Source organism: Onychostruthus taczanowskii, unplaced genomic scaffold (genome assembly GCF_017590055.1).
Source record: "Onychostruthus taczanowskii isolate IOZ18803 unplaced genomic scaffold, ASM1759005v1 scaffold97, whole genome shotgun sequence".
Lineage (NCBI taxonomy): Eukaryota > Metazoa > Chordata > Aves > Passeriformes > Passeridae > Onychostruthus > Onychostruthus taczanowskii.
Window position 1 is genome coordinate 1900069 of NW_024507768.1, and position 22171 is coordinate 1922239.

At 56.6% G+C, this 22171-nt stretch overlaps 1 protein-coding gene across 2 annotated transcripts in view; it reads left to right on the forward strand.

The window, feature by feature from the left end:
- The window catches only part of GRM4 (glutamate metabotropic receptor 4), a 28138-nt gene that overhangs the window by 2950 nt on the left and 3017 nt on the right, over window positions 1-22171 (forward strand). Inside the window, exons 2-8 of one of the 2 annotated variants that reach the window (XM_041427183.1) lie at window positions 3576-3792; window positions 10059-10194; window positions 12002-12156; window positions 12571-12711; window positions 15987-16187; window positions 16901-17037; window positions 17482-18417. In XM_041427183.1, the coding sequence (XP_041283117.1) occupies window positions 3576-3792; window positions 10059-10194; window positions 12002-12156; window positions 12571-12711; window positions 15987-16187; window positions 16901-17037; window positions 17482-18417 (1923 nt within the window). Of the gene's footprint in view, window positions 1-3575; window positions 3793-4854; window positions 4987-10058; window positions 10195-12001; window positions 12157-12570; window positions 12712-15986; window positions 16188-16900; window positions 17038-17481; window positions 18418-22171 lie in introns of those variants that run through there. The other variant, XM_041427182.1, reaches the window with a different exon arrangement.

The following is a 22171-nucleotide window of genomic DNA, read 5'->3' on the forward strand; positions in this document are numbered from 1 at the left end:
CTGCCGGAGCGCTCTGGCACCTTCCAGCTCCTTCCCACCCCTTGCTGCTGCCTCTCCAGCCCCAGCTCTACCCACTGGCTCCTGAACCGCCACAGCGGTGATGGTGACAAGGAAACCAGGCCCTTCTACAAATGGGATCCCCTAAAAGGGATCTCGGGTGCGTTTTTCGTCCCCACCACAGCGGTGATGGTGACAAGGAAGGCCAGGCCCTTCTGGAAACGGGATCCCCTAAAAGGGATCTCGGGTGCGTTTTTCGTCCCCATCCAGCAAGAGCTGTGGCAAGGCGCAGCCCAAGCGCTCAGCGTGGGGTGAGCAGCCAGAGGATGGCTTTGACACGTGCCAGGCGCTTTGAGGCCGTTGTTTCCTCTCTGTGGCAGCGAGTGCAGGCGCTCTCCGCAGCGCAGGGCTGTTGTACAACATGAATAATTCACCCGAGGACGGCGCTGCCCGCGCTGCAGCCGGGCACTGGGCACCTGCAGGCCCACGAGGCTGCGCTGCCTGGGGCAGAGCTGGGTCAGCCCCTGGCTCTGAGCCCCTCCTGGCAGTGCTGAGCCCCCTGGCTCGTGTCAGGGTGCCCCAAGGCTCTGGGGGCAGCGGGGTGAAGTGATTCAGGACGTGCTTCCCCACGGAGCGGGTAAATAACCTTCACCCAGCGGCCGGGGGACGCTCTGATTAATCACCTGCTGCCGCCACTTCATTTCCTTGCTCTTCACTGGGCTTATTGAAACAAATTGCAGCTGCCTGGCTCCCCTGGGATGCCCCCAGCCCTGAGGGGTCCCTGGGCATGGCTTCCTGAGGAGGAGTGGGACAGGTGGTGGCAGGGGTCAGGGACAGCATCCCTCCTGCACCTGCTGTGCTTCCTGGAGTTTTAGTTCTGCCTTTTCCCTCTCCAGGGAGACGCCAAGGGCTGCATCCTGGGCCTGACCCCGTGCCCAGGGAAGGGGCAGCAGGATGGGGCTGCAGCTCGTTCCATCCTGGCACTGAGTTCTGAGCAGCCCCGCTCAGCCCCTCCCTGCCCAGCCCCTGCGGTGCTTTACGCTCTCCCTAATTAAAAGCTGCCATCCAAATGGCTCGATGATGGAAATTCTAATTAAATCAATTCCATCTTGTCGGCAAACTGGGGCTTTGCATAAGATATGCATGAAATTAATAATTATGGGGAGGGAATTAGCTGCTCCTGACCCTGTATCTGGCATGGGGGGGTTGGTGCAGGAGCCTCTGCTTGTGGGGTGCTCCTGACCAGTGTGCTCTGCTCTGGCTCTGCAGTGGTTTTGGTTGGTTTTTTGTTGGCTTTTGGTTGGTTTTTGGTTCTTCCTGCCTGCTCAGGCTGATGTTGGCATCAATGGTTTAAGCCTGGACTGGGATATGCTGAAATCGCCACCTTTGCCTAATTCTTCCCATCCTGGGGAGATTCTGTCTCCTGCTGGTGGAGAAAACACCACAGCAGCTCCTGAGCCACGCTGATGATGGAGTCTAATTCTTCCCAACCTGGGGGGATTCCGTCTCCTGCTGGTGGAGAAAACACCACAGCAGCTCCTGAGCCACGTTGATGATGGAGGGTACCAAATGCAGCTTTCCAGTGCATTTGAGGTCAGTCATGCCAGTCTGTTGACCCTGGAGGAGCAGGATGTCATCTCCTGCCCTAGCTCCCACCATCCCAAGGGATGTTTCTCCAGGCTCAGGGTGCTTCTGGGTGATGATTTTTGATTCAAAACAAGAGAAGGAAGATCCCCTGCCCTGGGATCACTTCCTACTCTTGATGGAACAAGGAATTCTTGGGTTGCAGGAGAGCTGGCCCTACTAATTTCCACAACACAGTGTTTGTCCCAGGCTGGAGATGAGCCAGACAAGGGACCACCAGTGCAGCAAATTTGCAGTTGAGAGATGTTTCCAGCTCCCTCTTCCCACTGCATCCTTCTTTCTAAGAACGTTGAATTCCCTGCCTGCATTTTGCTTTTATGTACCTAAAAGGACTTTTGTCTTTTATCTGAGAAAATAGCTGGTGCCAGGAGTTGGGCTATCAAAAAGGCAGAGGGGGGAAAAGGCAGAAGAAATCTATGAAATGGTCATTTGGGAACTGGTATTTTATTTTCACTTTCATCCAAGGCAGAGGAGCGAGAGAAAAAAGCCCTTTCCTTTTGTTTATTAAAATACAACTTCCAGTCCATAGCCTGTGGATCAACAGGTATTTTCTGGGCTTTGTTTTCCAGCTGAGACTGGAGCAGGGTGGGCAGGCCAGGGGTTAATCCAGGCTGTTGGAGCTTGGGTGGGATGGCAGTGGCATGGGGAATAGCTGGGACATCTTCATCTCCAGTTCCCTGCGGAAGAGGTGAAAGCAGAACACTCGGAAAGAGGAAAATAATTGGGAATGGACCCTCTGGAAGGGCAAGGGTGCATCCCTGCCCCCAAATCAACTTTGACGTGGGCACTGCCTCCATCCCGAGCCCGTGTCCGTCCTGCAGGCTGGGCAGGGAAGGGGAGGGGAGGGGTTGTGCTGGGAGCAGCCCCCCTGCTCCCCCCGGGATGAGCGATTGCCAGGCGAGCGCCTCACCTGCTGAGCAGAATTTTAATGGAGTCTCATGCACCGGCTCCAGTCAGAGATCCCCAACGAGCAGATCAGAGCCCCTCGGAACGGAGCACAAAGCAGATTGTCACGGGGAGTAATCCTATTTGTGCCTTGATAAAGATTCCTTCCTCTCCCTCTCCCACTCCTGCTCCATCTCTCCCTTTTTTCATCTCCTGTTTCGCAGGCAGGTAGAAGGGTGGCTGCTCCTTTCCAGGGGCCTTTTAGCATTCAGGTGGAGTCGTGGGTTTATAACACCAGAATCGCATTTAATAGAGAGAGGCAGGAGTGGGAGAGGGGAAATCACAGAGAAACAAAGGAGGAACTGGGAGATGCTGGACTGGAGGGGAATGAAGTGGGGCCAGGAGGGTTGGGACACCCAGCCCTGGTGCACACCTCATCCCTGGGCTGGGCTCCCAGCGAGGTGGCTGGGGCTTATTACACAAACTCAGATTCCCACAGCTGGTGGGGAGAACCTGGGCTTGATAATTTAATAAGCCTTTTCCATCTTTAAGATAGATGAGGATGTGTGGTGCTTTTTGGAAATGGAAAGTGCTGTGTAAGTGTTAAACATCGCCTGATCCCGTGGTGTTAAATCATTCCAGCGTGCCGGGAGAGGTGCGGTGGCTCTGGATAATTTAAGGAGCTTATTTAGGGCTGAGGGGGGCAGGATGGGTTGGATCTGTCCTTCCTGGGGATGAAGCCAAAGGGAGGCCCCTGGCAGTGCTGCCCAGGGCAGAATTATGTTTTTTTTCCTTTGGCTTCTCCCACACTGGATTCTTCAGAAACCCTTCTGGGGTCCTGCTGGCTGTTCCTGAGCTGCAGGTGGTCCCCAAGCCCCGATGTCCCCTGGAGCACCTGATGGTGGCACATGCTCCACCTACGCCGTGCTCATCCTCAGCTCCCACCTCCCTCTACTCCAGAGCAAGGCTTTGGGACCACGGGCATGGCTGTGGGGTGGAGATCATCACCTCCTTCCCCTGATTCTGTGCCTTTCCCTCCTCCACCGCAGATCCCCCAGATCAGCTACGCCTCCACGGCGCCGGACCTGAGCGACAACAGCCGCTACGACTTCTTCTCCCGCGTCGTCCCCTCGGACACCTACCAGGCCCAGGCCATGGTGGACATTGTCAAAGCCCTCAAGTGGAATTACGTCTCCACCTTGGCCTCCGAGGGCAGCTACGGTGAAAGCGGGGTGGAGGCCTTCATCCAGAAGTCCAGGGAGGATGGTGAGTGGATCTCCCCCAGGATGGGAGCAGCGGAGGCAGGAGGAGAAAAGGATGGGATGGAGGGATGAGTCTGGTTGGGCTCCTTGGGCTGAGCTGGGATGGATGGTGTGGTTTGGGGGATGGTCCTGGAGCAGTGTGGGTTTTGGGGCTGCCCAAAGAAGGATCCAGGTTTTCCAGCAAGGCTTGGGACCAGCAATCCTGGGCTGCCTCCACTCTGCAGGGCAGGCTGCTTTTGGGAAGCATCTCGAGATCCCATTCCCTGTTCCCCAGCTCTGCCAAGCTGGTCTCACCCCTCCCTCTGTGCCTGAGCCACGGCGCTGGGCGCCTTCCAGGAGACAAGACTTTTACAAATACTCCCAGGTTTTAACAGAAAATCAAGTTGGCACCAGCACGAGCTGCACCCAATTTTAGTGGAATTATCCCCCAGGGCAGGTGCTTTAATTTGTCTATGGGCTTTGGACAGGCAGAAAGTCTGTGCTCAGCAAAACTCTTTGGGAGGATTTGTCTGGAGGCAGAAAGCGTTTTGCTGACGGGAGCTCTGGGATGCTTAGGGGGGATTAGCAGCCTTGGGAGCAGCGCAGGAGCTTGTGGGGACCTGAACACCAACCCCAGGGAGGGTGAGGAGCCCTGGGAATGGCTGCTGTGGGTGCTGCTACCACAAACCCAGAGCTTTCCCGGGACAACACTGTGGGGCTGGCAGAGCACTAGGGTCCCTCCTGGCTCTGGCATCACCTCAGCTCCCCAGCACGGGGTGGGACGGGAGCTAAAGGGTGTTTTCTGAGACAGTTAAACCCCTGCAGGGCACAGGCTGCTGCTTATTACAGGCTTAAGTGTGTCTGAATGGCACATTAGGTTCTGGCAAAGTCGGTGGGACACCGGCCTATCTGGAGCCAGTCAAACTGCGTTATGGCCTTATAAATGGATAAAGGGAATAAAAACTTGGAGGTGACGAGCTCCTAATCAAAGCCCTATAAATAGGAGCAGCGTTAATTCCGTCTCTCACGTGCTCCCTGGCACCGGAGCCGGCTGTGCTTTTAGTATGCAGAGGAGCCCATCTGGGGATCCAACTTGGGAGCTGCTCTTCAGGATTTTCACTTGAAAAGTGGAATATTTTTCACGGGGCTGTGGCTTCTCGAGGAGCAGCGCGTGGGGATGCTCCGGAGCGGTGGCTGCAGGGGATGTGTGGAGCTGCAGGTGGGAAAGGGGCTGTGCTGGGTGTGTGTGACAGTGCCTGGCAGGTTTGGGGAGGGGCTGGGGGATGCTCTGCTGCCCCATCCATGGGTGCAGCCCCCCCAGGGGATCTGTAGGACACTCGAGGGGCTGCACAGGCACGATTCAAACCCACGCTCCTCCTCCACTAAGCACCAGTAAGGAGTGCTGGTTGACTGGTGGTCCTGCTGCGGCGTGAGCTCTTCTCCTTTGAGATACCTGTGGTTGCCACGAGCTCCTCTAACCAGATGTTGATGATCTGACAGCGTAATTGCAGAGTAAAGGAGTGCATACAGAGCCAGAGCAGAGCCAGAGCAGCCACGTGTTAATCCGGGGCTGTGGCAGTCCTGTAATTTGGGTATCCACATAACCTGGCGATTATGTGCATTAGTGATAATTTAGTTATCAAGAAGCAGATTTCCACGGTGCCTGCAGTGTGAGGGCAGCCCGTGTGGTGCCAGCGGTGATGCTGCAGCCCTGGCACGCTGCAGGAACGTGGAGATTTGTGGGAGCTGTCTGTGGGGCCCCGAGTGGGCTCTGGGCTTCTTCCTGGATCATCTCCCTTGGGAGCGAGTGTGGGGTGTCAGCCACACTGCTTTGCCCATGGAAGTAGAGCCACAGCCATGAGGCTGGACCGAAAATGTGCTTTTTCTTTTTTCCCCCTTTATTTTTTGTGTTTAACCCCCCCCAGCTGTGCCATCTGTGGTGGCAATGCCAGGCTGGAGGAAGAGCCAGGCTCTGCCCCCTTCACCTCTCTGTCTTCCCCTGTGCAAAGGGCTCTGCAGGCACCAAACACCTTTACACAAGAACAGATCCATTGGGAAGGGGTGAAGGATCTGTGGGATATTCCTGGCTCTCAGTTGCATTTCTCCAGCAGCCTAAAGGACCCTGTGATTTGTCGCTGCTTGCAGGGGCCTGCAGCCCGTCAGAGGGACGGACAGAGCTGCCAGCTGAGTGAGGATCTGGCCTGTGCCAGCCTCTGGCTGGCTGTTGGTCAAGTGCTGGAGATTCCCCGTGGGGGTGTTTATGCTGGGGGAATGGCCAGGCACAACCCCAGCCCCCCGTGCTGGCTCTGCCCAGGGGTTCCTCACTCACCCAGCTCAGGGTGAGCAGCTCCCGCTCTCCTCCCCACAGCGCCTCTGCTTCATTTCTCATGCCGAGCCCGAGCTTTCAGAGTCGGGTTTTATTTCCATCAGGCAATAATGCTCATTGCTGTCGTTAGCAGCTCGCACTCAAGCTGTTTGCTTTCTGATGCATTATCAACTTGACCTTCAGTTTCAATTTTTAGCAGAGCCTCGCGTTGAAGCTTCGCGGCGCAGCGCAAAACGGTTCTGCTTGAGGCACAAAGCGACCTCCGACAGCGATGCAGGGAGGAAACTCGCCCTGGAGATGGGTTATTCTTGCAGCTGGGGCTGGCCCTGGGCTACCACAACAGGCTGACCTGGGTGGCTGTTACATCTTTATTCATTTATCTTTTTATCTTTATCCGTGTTTGCGGTCGCTCTGGTGATGGTGCCGTTGGCCCCTGGTGGTTGCTGGTGGCTGCACTGGTGGCTAGAGAGTCCTTGTTCACTAGAGTGAATAAGTTTTTGGGTTTTAGCATTGCAGAGATGTTCACTCTGCAAAGTATGCATTTTCTTCAGCCATTTTAAAGGGTTTTAAGTGCATTCTGCTCCCAGTATCCATCCTACCCCCCCAGAGCATCCTGCACTGGCAGTGGCTGTCAGCTGGATGGCAGGGCCAGCATTGGGGTGTCCCTGGTGTCCCCACCTCCAGCCCCTCTATCCAGCATTTACCCATTCCCCTGACCTGTGGCATCACTTTGGTGGTCGGACAGACCCACCCAGGACCCTCTGGCTCTGTGTCACTGAGGTCTCTGCTGTCTCCAAGCCCTTGGAGATGAGGGCTGGGATGGATGTTTGTGTGATGGAGCTGGCCTGTGCCACACCTTGGGTCTGGGAAGAGGGGAATATTCCCATCCCAACTCCTTAGTCACGTACCTGGATCAATTTTAGTGCCATTTCCCCCCCTCTATTGTTTCATCCTTCACTAAGTTTTCCATATTTTTAGTTAAGAGCCTGATTTATATTTGTGATGCGTTTGCTCATCCCCATGTGACATCCCTGGCTGTCTCTTTCTGGTTCCAGCCGGGTTCATTACTCGTGGTGGCTGCACCAGGAGGTCGCCCCCAAAAAGCCACTCCCAAATCTTGAGGCAGGGGCTTTGAGCTCAGCCTTTCGGTCTCACCACGTGCAGGAGAGGGCCCTGACGGCTTCTTCTGTGATCATTTGCTTCCTGGAGGCTTTGAAGTGGCACAAACAATGAGCCCCGGGGCAAGGGAGCAGCGCACTGCTCCCAGTGAATCGGGAATCTCATGGGAAGGCTGGAGTTAGGAGGGGAGCTGGAAGTGGGAATGCCATTGCTGCCGGGCTGTGCAGAGCCTGATCCCTCCCTGGAGTGCCCAGGACTGCCCGGGGTGGGGGGAACATCCACATTGCTGTTCTGGAAGGCTGAGCCAGTCCCTGCTTTACCCCCTTAGCCAGCTCCCTGCTTGCTGCAGGCTTGGCAGGCTCTGCGGGAGCGCTGGCAGAACCCCCTGAGCCAGGAGCTAATTAAGCACCGGCAATCAAGAGGGGAAGCCGGAGTGGCTGCGCTCCCACCGAGCAATAATGGTGGAGATTAAACCCTGACCCGTGTTTGACAACAGGCGTAACCAGCAGAGTCCCTGCGGCCCTGGGAGGTGAGATCCCACCGGGACCGGAGGGATACGGCTGCATGCCTGAGGATGGCACAGCCAGCGTTGCAAGGCAAGGTTTGGAAGTGGGCTCAGGCTGGGTTTTCCAGGCTGTTTTTTGCCCTGTGTCCTGTGGCACCAGTGACAAAACTCACGGGATATCCTCTGACTGCCTGGTCCCAAGCTGCCTCCATCAGCTGCTTGCGGGATGTTCCCCCCATCCCCAATATTCCCACTCCTCTCTGGTCCTTTCCCAAGCTGGAGGAGGAAGAGTGAGGTCCCCATGCCTCAGCTGCTGCCTTCTCCCAGAGTCACACCTTGTCCCAAGTCAGGGAGCAGTGTTGTGCCTTCCTACTGGAGTAGAGAGAGTGGTTGCCTCCTTGCCATCGCTGCCACCTCCTCACTTTGATTTCTGGCTTTAGAGGAGTGTTTTGACTAAATAGATTTTTGTGCAAAGACAGTGGGAGCATCACTTGGCAAAATCCCCTTCCCAAACCACACAGCCACTGCCCCCCGACACCCTGGACTTCTTGCTGTTGGTGATTACATTTTCATTAATTAAGGAGATAAAAACATTGTCAGCATCTGCTGTGGGAAGCAGGGGCTCCCCGGCCCTGCAGGCTGTCACCTGGAGGAGCTGTGTTCCTCGTTAGTTTGATTTAACGAAGCAGCCGAGTAACATCACGGTCATTTCTGAACTGCCATCGATTTAACCTCTTGTTTATTTATGGGCCCATCTCCTCTGCCATGTGTGCAGGGAGATGTTCCCTAGCACGAGTGCCTGGTGGCACTCAGGTGTGTGCCCGTGCCAGCCCCCAGCTGCCACTCACTTGTGCACGCTCCTGCCTAGCTCTGCCAGGCTTTTGGAAGGCTCTCAGTGTTTGCAAACTGCTGCTTTTGTTGGATTTTCTCCATTGATTGCCATGGAAACTGTAATTAAGCTGCATGGTGGCCCCTGGCAGTGTGCTGTGACATCCTGGCCTGGCTGGGGGCTCTGTGGTGGCCAGGGTGAGTGTCCCCAGGCTGGGACATTCCTGTCCTGCTGGCGCTGCCGGCTGCTGCCCGCCTCGCCTGGCTGATCTGTCTGTTTATCCAACTCCCTCCTCTCCATCCATCTGGCTCCCCATATGGGAAACAAGCAGCAAATTGGCCCAATTTCTTACCACAGGAAAATAAACCCCCAAAAAACCCCTGGAAAGCCCCGACCAGTGAGCTCAGGTGTGGATGCTGTGCCCCATCCCTGCAGCTCTCCTTGCCTGCTCAGCACCCAGCACATCGCCCTTCTCTTGGGTTTTGGCTGCAAGGGGCCAAATTTTCCCAGTTTTCCTGCTGCCCCAGTAGGGAGTGAAGTCTCCTGGAGCCTGACCCCACCCTGTCCTGTCCTGCTCCTCTCCAGGTCCATGCTCTGGGAGTCTCTTCCAGCCCCAGGTGGTAATTACGCTGACCTTTGCTTAAGCTGCGATCTGTTAGTGGCAGGAGGCATCAGCCGTGTCATTTACTATGCAAATTGAGACGATCAATTACATCCAGAAGGTCCCACAATGTTTAATTCTCTCTCCCATCTCTCTCTTTATTGGCATCTGCAGAAATGCAGGAGCAGGAGGGCTCTGGCTTTTTGGAGCTGGAGGTTGGGAGCCCAGCAGTGAAGTGTGGGGGCTCTTCCAATTGTCTCTTTTAATTTTAATTACCTGCTTTTGCAATGGCTTCTTGGAAAGCTGGTCTGGAACTTGGCCAGTGCCATAGGGATGGGAGCAAACCCCTCTGCAGGGTCTGGCTGCTCAGTGGTGAAGGGCTTGTCTGCTCTTCCCATGGGATGGTTTTGCCAGAGTTTGACCATTCTGTATGCAGAACCCTTTGCAAATCCTGGGCTGGGGAGGGGCTCCTGCTTGGAACTGGCTGGAAAATCCTCACTGAGCTGCTGGGATGGGACTGTGTCTCTGTCCTGGGGACATTTGGAGTGTGATGTGGTGCTGGCTGAAGGTGACAGGTACCAGAGGAGCGGGTGGGAGGCAGAGAGGAGCTGTGGAGATACAGGGTGGGAGGGAATATGGTGCAGAAGGGCTGAGCTGGAAGAAGAGGAGGAGGGGTGAAGGGAGTGACCTGGGAGAGGAGGGGTCAGGGGAGGGCTGGGGGTCATGTCCCAGAGGGTTGGGTGGTGGCCAGGAGGTCTGGCCTGAGGAGGTGGTGAAGTGCTCAACCCCTCAGTGGGAGCGCTGGAGAGACCCAGCTTGGCCTGTTGGGCTGAGGAGCCCTGCGAGAGGGGCCATCCCCAGGGCACAGGGACTCGTGGGGTGTCTCAGTGCCAGGGCTCTCTCTGCCACAGGCGGGGTCTGCGTGGCCCAGTCCGTGAAGATCCCGAGGGAACCCAAGCCAGGGGAGTTTGACAAGATCATCCGCCGGCTCCTGGAGACCTCCCACGCCCGCGCCGTCATCATCTTTGCCAACGAGGACGATATCAGGTGTGGAGGGGGGCCTGGGCAGGGATGCACTGGGATGTGTCTGCAGTGGGGACCCACTCAGAGCGGCCACCTGGCAAGTGGCTGCCATCCAACCACAGCCACACAGAGCCCAAGGGAGGGAAAATCCCATTTTCCATCAGTTTTGGCAGCTCTGGATGTCATGAGCTGCTGCTTCACACCGCGCAGGGACTGCTCCCAGCTGGGCAGGACCCAGGCACTGGTTCTGCTTTGCAGAGCAGCCCCAGCGTGGCAGAGGAACAGATCTGGGGGACCTTTCAGGGACCTTTTGGGGACCTCCCCAGCACTCTGTGCCCAGCAGGGCCGGGGATGTGGCTGCACTTGAGGGTGATGAGCTGCTCTGCAGGCGAAGCGGCGGCTGCAGCTCCGTTGTTTACGGAGCAGAGTGATTCACATGGAGCTACCCCTGATTTCCTAAGTGTCTAATTTATTAATCAGCAAACATTATGTAAATGTGGGTAAACTGCAAGTTTAAATCAGTTTACATCAGATGTGCAAACTCTCCCAGTTTCTTTTTTCCTTCCTTAATAGAAATGTCTGTAGAGCTGACATCGGGTGGGGGTGAGAGGGAAAAGGGAATTACCTTGCAGGATAAATGGCAGGTCCTGTTAGCAGGGTTCTGGAAACATCCAAATGGGATTGCAGCTCTGGGCAGGGGGTTCTGCAGCCTCCTTGAGCCCAGGACTGGGGTTCTCCATGATCCTGACCCTGCATTGTGGAGCCTGGAAGATGAAAGGACAGACTGGGATGGTTGTAGCTGGAATTCTTTGGGTGCAAATCACTGATCCTATGGGAATTTCCTGGATTTGCTCTGGGGAGATTCTGCCCCACACAGGGACCAGGGGCAGCTGGAGGTGCTGCTGTCACAGAGTGGGACAGGGGCTGTGACTGTCCTGGGGAGGGATGTGCCCAGAGCCCAGGGCAGTCTGGGGTGAGCACGGAGCAGCCTGCACAGCTCCCACTGCCTGCCTGCCTCTTCCCATCTCGTCTGCACTCTGCTGGATTTCTATGGGGTTTTTTCCCTTATTACACGTTTCAAACACCATCTGGACTTGAAATGATCAGCTCCGACGCGGGGGCTGAGTCACAACCTGCCTTGGCTCTGCACGGGGAGATGGAGCTGCCCTGGGCTCTGCTCCCACATGGCTGGGGACCCACAGGAGCCCCCAAGGGGACAGCGAGCCCCAGGAGACAGAGCCCACAGAGTCAGATCCAGGTCAGATCCTTCGTTCCCATCCTCCCACCGAGTTCCCGGCCTGGCTGGCACTGGAGGAAGGTGCAGGAGTGTCTGGCACCAGGAGGGATGCTCAGCAGGACTGATGGCATTTCTGCCCTCAGCTGCCCAGCTGGGCCCAGCAGAGCCCAGTTGAGCCCAGCAGAGCCCAGTTTAACTCCATGCTGGGCGCTGGCAGCACTGGCTGCTCCTCTCCTGGGGCTGGCCATGCTGGGGGCACGTGCTCTCCACGCTGCTGCTTTCCCTGCCTGCTGCGGCATAACCTGATTCTTTTCCTTTTTTTTTTTTCTTTCTTAATGTTGGGTAATTAAGGGGAAATTCAATTACCAGTCAGCAAATATGCAAATGAAGTGGGAGAAGCAGCCTGTGTGCCCAGGCTGGGAGGACAGAGTGTGCAGGAGCTGAGAGGCACCGCTGGATTGTGTACACCGGGCTGCGCCTGGTGCCAAACTTGTGTCTGGAGCAGGAGATGCCACCAGCACTGTGCCAGTGTCCCCACTGCCCTGGGGCCAGACAAGGAGTTGGTGGCCCAGCCTCTGCTGCTTCTTTCCACAGAAGGGTGCTGGAGGCGGCCAAGAGGGCGAACCAGACGGGGCACTTCATCTGGATGGGCTCGGACAGCTGGGGCTCCAAAATTGCCCCTGTCCTGCACCTGGAGGAGGTGGCCGAGGGCTCTGTCACCATCCTGCCCAAGAGGGTCTCAGTCAGAGGTGAGATTGTCCTCCTTAACTGCAGGTTTTGGCTGTGAAACCACTGTGGAATCACCACCCTTTGGGTTGGAAGGGATTTTAAAGACCTCCTGCTTTGCCCACCAGTCGCCTCCTTATTTTCCATGTGCCATGTTTTCCCTACTCTCCCTTTATCACCAATGTACCTAGAGAGGCATTTCCTGTTGATTTCCAAATCCCTGAAAGTCTCTGCTTTGCAGAGGATCTTCCCTGAGTGGATTTTCCACTTGCACCTCTACACAAGTGACGCTTTGGACACAATCCCACCACACTCTGGTGTGTCCCCATCACTCACAACAGCTCCCTTCCCCTCTGCCTGGGGAATTTGGGAGTGTGTGATGCATCTCTCTGTCATCCTTAGGATTTATCCCCTCCATCCACTTTCTCCCCGGGCAGGTTTCGACCGCTACTTCTCCAGCAGGACCCTGGACAACAACCGCAGGAACATCTGGTTTGCCGAGTTCTGGGAGGAGAATTTCCACTGCAAGCTGAGCCGGCACGCGCTGAGGAAGGGCAGCAACATCAAGAAATGCACCAGTAAGAGCTGGGGGGCTGCTGTGGCAGGGTGGGGGCTCACGGGGGGGGGTGTGGTTCTCCTTGTGAGCATGGAGTTTTTCTGATCCTGGTGGGGATCCCGACTGCAGGTTCTCAGCTCCTTCCTCAAGCCCCAGCGTGCATTTTGAGTCATTTCCAGCCAAAAGAGGCTTTGGGGACAAGTGCAGTAAACAAGGCAGCCCGGGGATCTGTCTTGCTGACAGCGCTGCTGTCAGGTGATGGTTGGAGGCTCGGGGAGGTGACATGTTTACTGAGAGATGGGAGAGATTTACTGCCTGCCTGGCACCGCCTGAAGACAGATGACGGCGCCGTGGCTCGCGGGCTGCGACGTGGCAGGACTTGGGGACATTGGCGCGTCCCTTTGTCCCCTTGGGAGGGATGTCTCTGGAAGCCATCGTGTGCTGTCAGACAGAGGGGCCTGGCTGTGCCTGCGAAGTTGGATGGTGAAGGTTTTGTTTTCCTCCTGCTTTCACCACTGAGGATGAGTGAGATGGTGCTTCCACATCCCTGTCCTTGCAGGCATTCCCCAAGGGTTCAGCTGATGGTCTGGGTGGGTGGGAGCTGAGCAAGCAGCAAGGGCGTGCAATGAAACTGGCTTGTGGCCATGGCCTTGGGTAGACAAGAGCTCCTCATTCTTCTCCAGAGCATCACGGAACCCTCGGCCCCAGGAGATGCATGAACAGGCCCTGTGAGTGCTGATCTCCTCATCTCCACTGTGATGTAGCTTTTAAACAGGTGATATTTCAGGGCCAAGGTGTCAGTGGAAGCAGCTGAAACTACGATGTGGCAAATGTCCTAGGAGCTGTCTGTAAATCATCGGAATTTGTCAGCAAATAAACCATCTCCCGAGTGATTGCTTGGCAGATAGAGCAGGGAGCTAACGCCTGGTGAAGCAAATCACCTGCCCCTGCAGATCCATGAGCTCCTGCCTTGCAGGGCTGGTGCAAATGCCCAGTTTGGGGCTGTTTCCCTCAGGTTTGGGTAGAGCCCAGCATGGCCAAGAAATGCCAGCTTGGCTAGTTAATTCCACCCCAAAAACCCAAACTGAAGTATCCTACTCTGAACCAGACAGTTCCTGGCTCCCATTCCTGGATGGGAGGGCTGGGAGGAAGTAAGGGCTGAGCTGATGGAATTCCTGATGGCAGCTGCCTGTGTTACTCCTGAGACCAGCCCTAGCACCCATCAGATGTTTGCCACAAGCCTCCCACATGGAGGGACCATCCCTGCTCCTGGATGGGCTCACCCAGCCCAAAAACACAGCAAGGGCTGCTGGGTGCTGCCACCAGCACCCACGAGATTTGGAGATTCTCCATCCCCAGCTCCCCACAGATGTGCTGGGAGTGATTTTGATTAAGTCCTTCCAAAAGGCAGGACCAGTGGTGTGCTGGGAATTGATTCTGATCCCGTCTCATCCTCCTCTGGGGAAGAGCTGCGTCCTCCTCCGAGGGGGCCGCTGAGCCTTGTCACGCTCTTGAAAATTAATTACCAGCCCTGTAGAACGATGCACGACCCTGCTATTATAATCAGCAGGTCACCTCCCTTCCGTGGCCCTCATCTGTTGGCGCTTGGCAGAGATTTATTGTCTCCAGGTTGGGAACAAGCCTCGGCTGTCTGCTCCACATTGCCCCTCTGCGCACCAGCCTAATTCCCGTCTGGAAAAAAGCAGCTGGGGCCGGGGGCAAGGTGCTGACAGACAGAGGGACAGCCCCAGGGATGTCTCCTTATCTGCCTTGGCACAGGGATGAAAATGCAGCCTCCACAGCCTGTGCTATTGCGGCGGGTTGGATTTGGGGATGAGGTGACTGAGGGAAGCTGAGGAGCTTAAGGGACCAGCCCCGGGTCCTGTGTGTGCCCTGGGCAGGACGATGCTGTGGATGGTGGCAGGGCTGTGACATCCCCATGGGCTCAGCTCCCTGGACAGTCTATTACAGCTCCTCTTTTAATGGGTAATTATCTTGACAAGACAGAGTGGCCTGTCTGTGCATTTGGAGATGAATATGGGGAAGGGCCTGAAGTTGAAGGAGAAGATTAATGGCTCCTGTCAATAATGTGGAAGGAGGGATCACCTGCCGGGCTTTGCATGAGTAATCTCCACATTCCAAAAGCGTTTTTATAACTTTGAAGGATGGGCTATGAATTCACCTCCCCGATACCATCTTTCCCTGTCGGTCAGTTCGTTATCAGTTCGCTTTAGTGTCATGTCAGTGGCGCAGGTCCCAACACAGGGACCTCCAGCACGGCTCACGGGGCTGTCCCCTCTCACTGGAGCTTCATCCCACTCCCCCACAGCAGGGAAGGAAGGTTAGCACCTGGTGCTTGGTCCCCTGCAGTCCCTGTGAATCCCACCTCGCATCAGGACACATCCCTACGTGGTGGAGCTGGAGTTAATTTTGGGCACCCTGGCGTGGCTTTCTAGGATGTGCTGCCTCTCCAGAGTAGGGAGGTGGTGCCCTCGCCTCCCTGACAAACCCTCCTTCCCACTGGAGGCCTGGCAGGATGCCTGGCCATGCCTCGGGGCAGGAATGGAGGGGCAGAGGCCGGGGCTCTCCATAGCCGTGGTGCCCCTTGGGACTCGCTCTCTTAGCTGTAATTAACAGTTTGCTGCGTTAATCGGTGTCTTCTGCTAAGTGATTAACATGTTTGTGGTCCCATTAAGGGCGGTTATGACAGGGGGGAAGGCAGCTGTCACTGGTAATTGCCAGATCCTTGCAGGATCCTGCCAGTCTAGGAGGCTGTGGGGTCAGCAAGGCAGGGGGGTGGCAGGGGGTGACGAGGGGAGTGGGGTGACAGGAGGCTTTGGGAGTGAGATGGGGACAGGCAGGCAGTGATGGATGCTTCCTGGGCGGTCCTTGACACCACTGCTGGAGCCTGAGCTGGTGGAAACTCCAGGGATATGAAGGAGGGATGAAACATGCAGGGGTGAGGGTGGGATGTTGGTCGCAGCCCAGCCTCCATCCTGTTGGGGACCTGGGAGTTCAGGGATGTCCCATGGCATAGGGACGTGACATCCTGAGGGCTCTTGGAAACACAGCAGGGTGCAGCACCCACATTTTCAGAACCTCCCAATGAGGAGGTTGGCTGGAAATTCCCCAGGGAATGTTCCTTGGCTGTGTATGCAGGACTGGGAGTGGGGTTGGAATTTCCAGCTGCTCCAGTCCAGGGTGGGCTCGTTGGCAAGGGTTTGGGTGCAGCAGACACATCCTGGAGGGGGATGGCTGGGGCACAGGAGGTGGAAAACCCTTCCCCTGTCCCCACAGACCGGGAGAGGATCGGCCAGGACTCCTCGTACGAGCAGGAGGGGAAGGTGCAGTTCGTCATCGACGCTGTCTACGCCATGGGACACGCCCTGCACAACATGCACAAGAAGCTGTGCCCCGGCAAGGTGGGGCTGTGCCCCAGCATGGACCCGGTGGACGGCGTGGAGCTGCTCAAGTACATCCGCAACGTCAACTTCTCAGGTCTGCCGTGCCCCGGGGCGGTGGCAGGAGCGGCCCTGGGGTCTCTGCTCGTCCCCTCGTTGCTCTGGTTGTCCCCAGTGTGGGTCACTCAGCAGCACCCACAGTTTATTTGTAGTACCATTTGGCAGCTGCTGCAGTGTGAATGCAGCGTGGAGGGAGGGCAGCAGATCAGCAGGCGAGGAGGTCTGAGCTTCCACATCTCCTGGGAGCCTTTGGAGTGTAAATCTGGCAGCAATCCCACCCTCACCCTGCCTTCACCTGCCATTCTGCCCTCACCCTGCCCTCACCTGCTGTCCTGCCCAGCCTCTCCCCCTGGCAGCTCCTCCCTCCCAGCTGGCAGAGGTCCCACTGCCTCCTGCTGCTCTGCCCTTGTCTGTCTCAGATCTCCTCTGGAAGCGCATCTTTTCCTCTGCCCTTTCTCCTTAATAAACATTTTCTGTCTGGTCCCCTTATTATTTCTATTTATCTCCACCCTCTCATCTCCTCCACAGTGTCTCTTTTATTTATTTTCTCCTCTTGCTTGATTCTTCTCTTCCTTCCTTGCATTAGTGTTTATCTCCAGAATTCACTTGATTTAACTTTTAAAGCTGCTTTTCCCCCTTTCTTAGAAGAAGCAGCGAGGGGGGAGCATCAATCTAGAGCCCCCTTGGACCCCATCAGCAGGGTGGGGGTGCTGGGGGTGCTGTGAGTGCTGAGCCCCCCCTTTCCCACAGGCATTGCTGGGACTCCTGTGACATTCAATGAGAACGGAGATGCTCCGGGGCGTTACGACATCTACCAGTACCAGATCAGGAACTCCACCCCTGAGTACAAAGTCATCGGGCAGTGGACAGACCACCTGCACCTCAAGGTAAGGGTATGGTCCAAGGGGAAGGTCCTGCAGGTTTCTCTTCTCACCACGTCGAGACTGGGAGCCCCTGGGTGCAAAGCCAGGCAGCCAGAGGTGGTGGGGGCAGAGGTGAAGGTGTCCCCCAGGTACCCACCTGTGCTTCAGCATGTGTGACCACACCCTAGGGGCTCTGGGTATGGGACAGGAGCCAGACCACAGCAGATGGGGTTTCCTCAGGGAAAGACTGGCTTCATTTTGGGTTCTTGTTCTTGAATGTTCCCAAAAGGCCAATGGAGAGCTTCACCACCTCCCCAGCCCAGTGCCAGGTTGGGCTGGGACCATTTGTGGGATGTGCTGATGGGTTGAGGGTCCAGATCCAAGCAGGGCAGGGCATCCCCTGTGCCCAGGCATGCCCGGCAGGTGCCCGCTGTGCCCTCAGCATGGCTGGTGCCATCTGCCCCACAGGTGGAGAACATGCTGTGGCCGGGGGGCGGGAGCCAGCAGCCCAGCTCCATCTGCAGCCTGCCCTGCAAGCCGGGCGAGAGGAAGAAGCTGGTGAAGGGCATCCCCTGCTGCTGGCACTGCGAGCGCTGCGACGGCTACCAGTACCAGCTGGACGAGTTCCACTGCAAGCGCTGCCACTTCAACGAGCGGCCCAACGAGAACCACACCAGCTGTACGCCCATCCCCATCATCAAGCTGGAGTGGAGCTCGCCCTGGGCCGTGGTGCCCGTGTTCATCGCCATCGTGGGCATCATCGCCACCCTGTTCGTGGTGATCACCTTCGTGCGCTACAACGACACGCCCATCGTCAAGGCGTCGGGGCGGGAGCTCAGCTACGTCCTGCTCACGGGCATCTTCCTCTGCTACGCCACCACCTTCCTGATGATCGCCGAGCCCGACCTCAGCACCTGCTCCCTGCGGCGCATCTTCCTGGGGCTGGGCATGAGCATCAGCTACGCCGCGCTGCTCACCAAGACCAACCGCATCTACCGCATCTTCGAGCAGGGCAAGAAGTCGGTGAGCGCGCCGCGCTTCATCAGCCCCGCCTCACAGCTGGTCATCACCTTCAGCCTCATCTCCCTGCAGCTCGTCGGCGTCTGCATCTGGTTCATCGTGGACCCGTCCCACTCTGTCATTGACTACGAGGACCAGCGGACTACAAACCCCCACTTTGCCCGGGGCATCCTCAAATGTGACATTTCGGACCTGTCCCTCATCTGTTTGCTCGGGTACAGCATGCTCCTCATGGTCACCTGCACTGTGTACGCCATTAAGACCCGCGGGGTCCCGGAGACCTTTAACGAAGCCAAGCCCATTGGGTTCACCATGTACACGACTTGCATTGTGTGGTTAGCCTTCATCCCGATATTTTTTGGGACGTCGCAGTCGGCGGAAAAGGTAAGGGAGGAGGGGAGAGGTCTGGCTGGTGTTTGGTGTGCAGGGCTGTGAGAGGCTGTGGTGTCTTGAGCAAGAGGAGAATGTCCCTGCAGCATGGTCAGCTTGGGAATTAGGGTGGGAAGTTTTCCATGCTCTTTTGGCCCCACTGCCCCTCGTGGGTGGGGGCGGTGGGCAGCACAGGCTGCTGCTGCGTGGGCTGGGGGAGGACGAGCCCCCGGGGCATGTCCTGGGTGTCGTGGGCACAATTTCTGCATGGAAAGGGACCCGGTGCTGCCCAGCTGGCCCCTGTTCCCAGTGCTGAGTTCCCATGGGACCGAGGCCAGCCTGGATGAGGCTCCGTGCTCAAGTGCGAGGGATTAAGAACAAAGAATAAAAATCTCATGAATGAGACCCAAATCCCTTTGCCTGCCAGCCAAAACAGGAATCATCGCGTGTCTGTCGAACGCAAACAGCTCCCGCCTGCCAGCCCTGCGCTGCTCTGATGAACAAACCTTGGAGCTGCTGTTCCCTGGAAATCCCTGGGGTGTCCCAGCACCCGGATCCCTCTCTGGATCCCCTGTGTCCCCGTGCTGCTGACACCATGGCTTTAGGACACACCTGTTGCAAAGGTTTGCTGAGGGAGCTTTTGCTGAGTTGGTCGTGTCCTGGAGCGTCTCTTCTGAGAGCATCCATCCCTCGAGGAGGCTGAGTCTGCCCAGCCACCTCTGACCTTGGCTCAACCAGAAAGTCCCACCAGGCCTTCTCTGGCTGCAAGTGTGAAGGAGAATTAAAGGAAATAAATGGAGCCTTTTGCAACATTTCCATTTTGATGAGATGGCAGGGGAGATACTAACAAGAAAGCAGGTTTTTAAAGAAATTATTGCAAAACAAAAGCTCCCTGAAAGCCTCCTTAATGTGCTTGGCATACTGTGGGTAATAAAGATGGAAATGATAATGATTGTAGATTATGCGCAAGGTTGCTCACCTCTTCACTGCAGCTTGTCACGGGATAATTTAGGGCTGCTGAACGCTGCCTGTCAGGCAGCGGCTCCACAATAGGCTGTGCCTCTCGTTGGGGGTTGTAATGCACAGGCCTGCTCTGTTATTAGGCTGCTAACAAGCTGATTAGAGGCGGAAAAAGTGATGTTCCCAACTCCCCTTGGACGCGGAGCTCTGTCTCATAGCCCGGCCCTGCCTCGAGCCTGCTGAGCCAACCCTCGAGGGGATTTGGGATTCCAGGTTGGGGTTCTGCTCTGCCAGTGTGGGAATGGGCTCTGAGTGTCCCCAGGCCGTGGGAATGGGCTCTGACTGTCCCCAGGCCATGGGAATGGGCTCTGACTGTCCCCAGGCCATGGGAATGGGCTCTGAGCATCCCTGAGCCACAGCTGAGGGATGATGGATGTGCTCAGATGATGAGGCTGGAGGGAGCAGCAGGTGATTGGGGCTCCCTCAGTGCTTTAGTTTGCACTCCTGGGGAGAAAAAGGTGGAAAAGGAGCTGTTGCACAGGCTGCACGGGGAGTGTGGCTCTGAGTGTGTCCTTGGGGTCACAGCTGGGGGCACTGGCCTTGGCATCACCCACGTGGTGCTCTGGGGATGCTCCAGGGACACCCCCAACTCACTGTGGGGAGGGATCCCATCCCCTTCACCCCGCTGCTGCTGGCACTGAGGGCCTCTTTGGCTCTGTGGAGTGTCTGCACCCTTGGGAACAGGAAATCCAGGAGTGTTGTCTGGCTGTTCTGTCATGGCTGAGGTCCTGAGGATGCCACAGGGCAAACCCTCACCCGTGAACCCCTGGCACTTCTGCCCTGACCCCAGCTGAGGCTGCAGGGCTGCAGCAAAGGCTGTCTCATGGTCTGGAGGAGTTGGATTGCAATCCCCGTTTTTACTTTTATTTGCTTCACCTCGTGCCCACAACTTTGCATGGAGGTGGCACATTATTGTAACAAGTCCCCCAAGCCTTTTCTGAACAGAGCCTCTCATCCCCGCCGATCCCGGCGGATTACAGAAATAGCAATAACAGAGCATCTAAAGAAAGAGACAATTTCCTGCGCTGATAAGGTGGCAGCAGAACAGTGGAGTCATTGTCTGCTTCCCTGTTTATCACATTCGCTTTTAGCCAGGGAAAAGAGAGAAGGGAAGGAGTGAGAGGGACTGTCCCGTGGTGTTCGGAGTGCTGAGCAGGTTTGCTCTTCCCCACCACGGTGCAAAACCCCTTGTAGAGGGGCCAGGTGTGGATTTAGAGTGGGGACAGCTTCCCAGTAATGCAGATTTGCTGTGGGACAGGCACAAGCCTGGGCTGTGCCTCAAGCCTGGGCTGCTCCCTCGGGCAGGACAGGCTCACTCAGGCTGAGCACAGCGTGGGTTTGGGGGCTGCTGTGGGGTCATTTTGGGTTAGTGCTGTCCCTCAGCGTCATTGCCCTGAGCCAGGGCTGCCTGTGCTCTTTGATCCAGCCCACGAGGCAGCAGGAGCTGGAAGTTCCTCAATGAGCACAGCTCACACCTCCCAGGGCTCCGGAGGAAGCTCCAGTGTCGTTAACGGAGGGGCAAAGCGGGGTTCTGGGCTGGAAGCCAATTAAGAGAGTGGGAAGTGAAACTGTGAGAAATGGTCATTTTTTGCAGTGGCAAAAGGTTAACTGAGCAGAGCTTCACGGCTGTGTGGAGGCTCCAGGCTAAAAATATTCCTGTCTGAGCTGGTGAGGGGTTTGCTGCGGCGAGACACGGCTGCGGGGGCTGGAGCGGGCAGGAAAACACTTCCTGCAAACCCAGCACGGGGGGAAGGTGGCCACAGTGGCCCTGGGGGACCCCAAAAGTGCTGCAGGAGGCACAGAATGGGGTGGGGAGCTGGGGCTGGGGCCAGCGGGGTCTCAGCACAGGGGAGTCCCTGGAAACACTGGGAGAACCAGCCCAGGAGCGAGGCGGGAGCACGCACGGAGATGGCTGAGCCCAGCTCAGCTTGGCTCAGCTCAGCTTGGCTCAGCTTGGCTCAGTTGCTTTCTCCCTCCTCGCTGAAACGCCCCCAAGCTCCAAGGCAAAGGGAAGGGGGACTCTGTGCAGAGGCACAAAATATGGAAATTGCTGGGTTGGCAAGGGAAGGCAGGGAGCCAGGGAGATGAGGGTGCTGAGCTGAGCCGTGCCCCACTGGGGTCACCCTGTGCTGGTTCCCAGCAGGGCCTGGGGTGCCTGGAGTTGGGGTCCCAGTGTTTCCCTCATTCCTGGCCAGTCCAGGACACCCGTGGCAGAGTTTGGAGAGTTGGAGTGGATTTAAAAAAAAAAAAAAAGGAAGAAATAAAAAAGCGCACATATTCTGGCACAGAGATATGTTTTGACTTTGCTTGATGAAATGACATTTTTATTTCCAAAAACTGCCTAGAGAGAGAAGGTGGAACAAACAAACCGGCGTGTGTGACAGCAGGAGGTTTTATTCTGGGGACAAACCAAAGTTTTTCAGTTGACTCAGAACCAGCTTGGCGGCATTTTCCCTCTGGGGCTGAGTCGGAGCGCTCTGGGCTCTGGGCCAGGTGCTGGTTGGCTTTGCAGGGTCACAGGTGGGATCTGTGGGTCCTGGGGGGTCCTGGAGCAGCTGTGTCCCAGCAGCTCTCACTCTTGGGACCTGTGCAGAGATTCTGCCTCACGTGTGCTCTCCATCACCTTTTCACTTCAGAAACCCTCGGGTGAAATGTGTGCCCCTGGGGACATGGGGAGCCTGCTCTGGCTGCTGCTGCGGCCCCCAGGCTTCCCTGGCTCCTTCTCAGAGGGCATGAAATCCCACCTGTG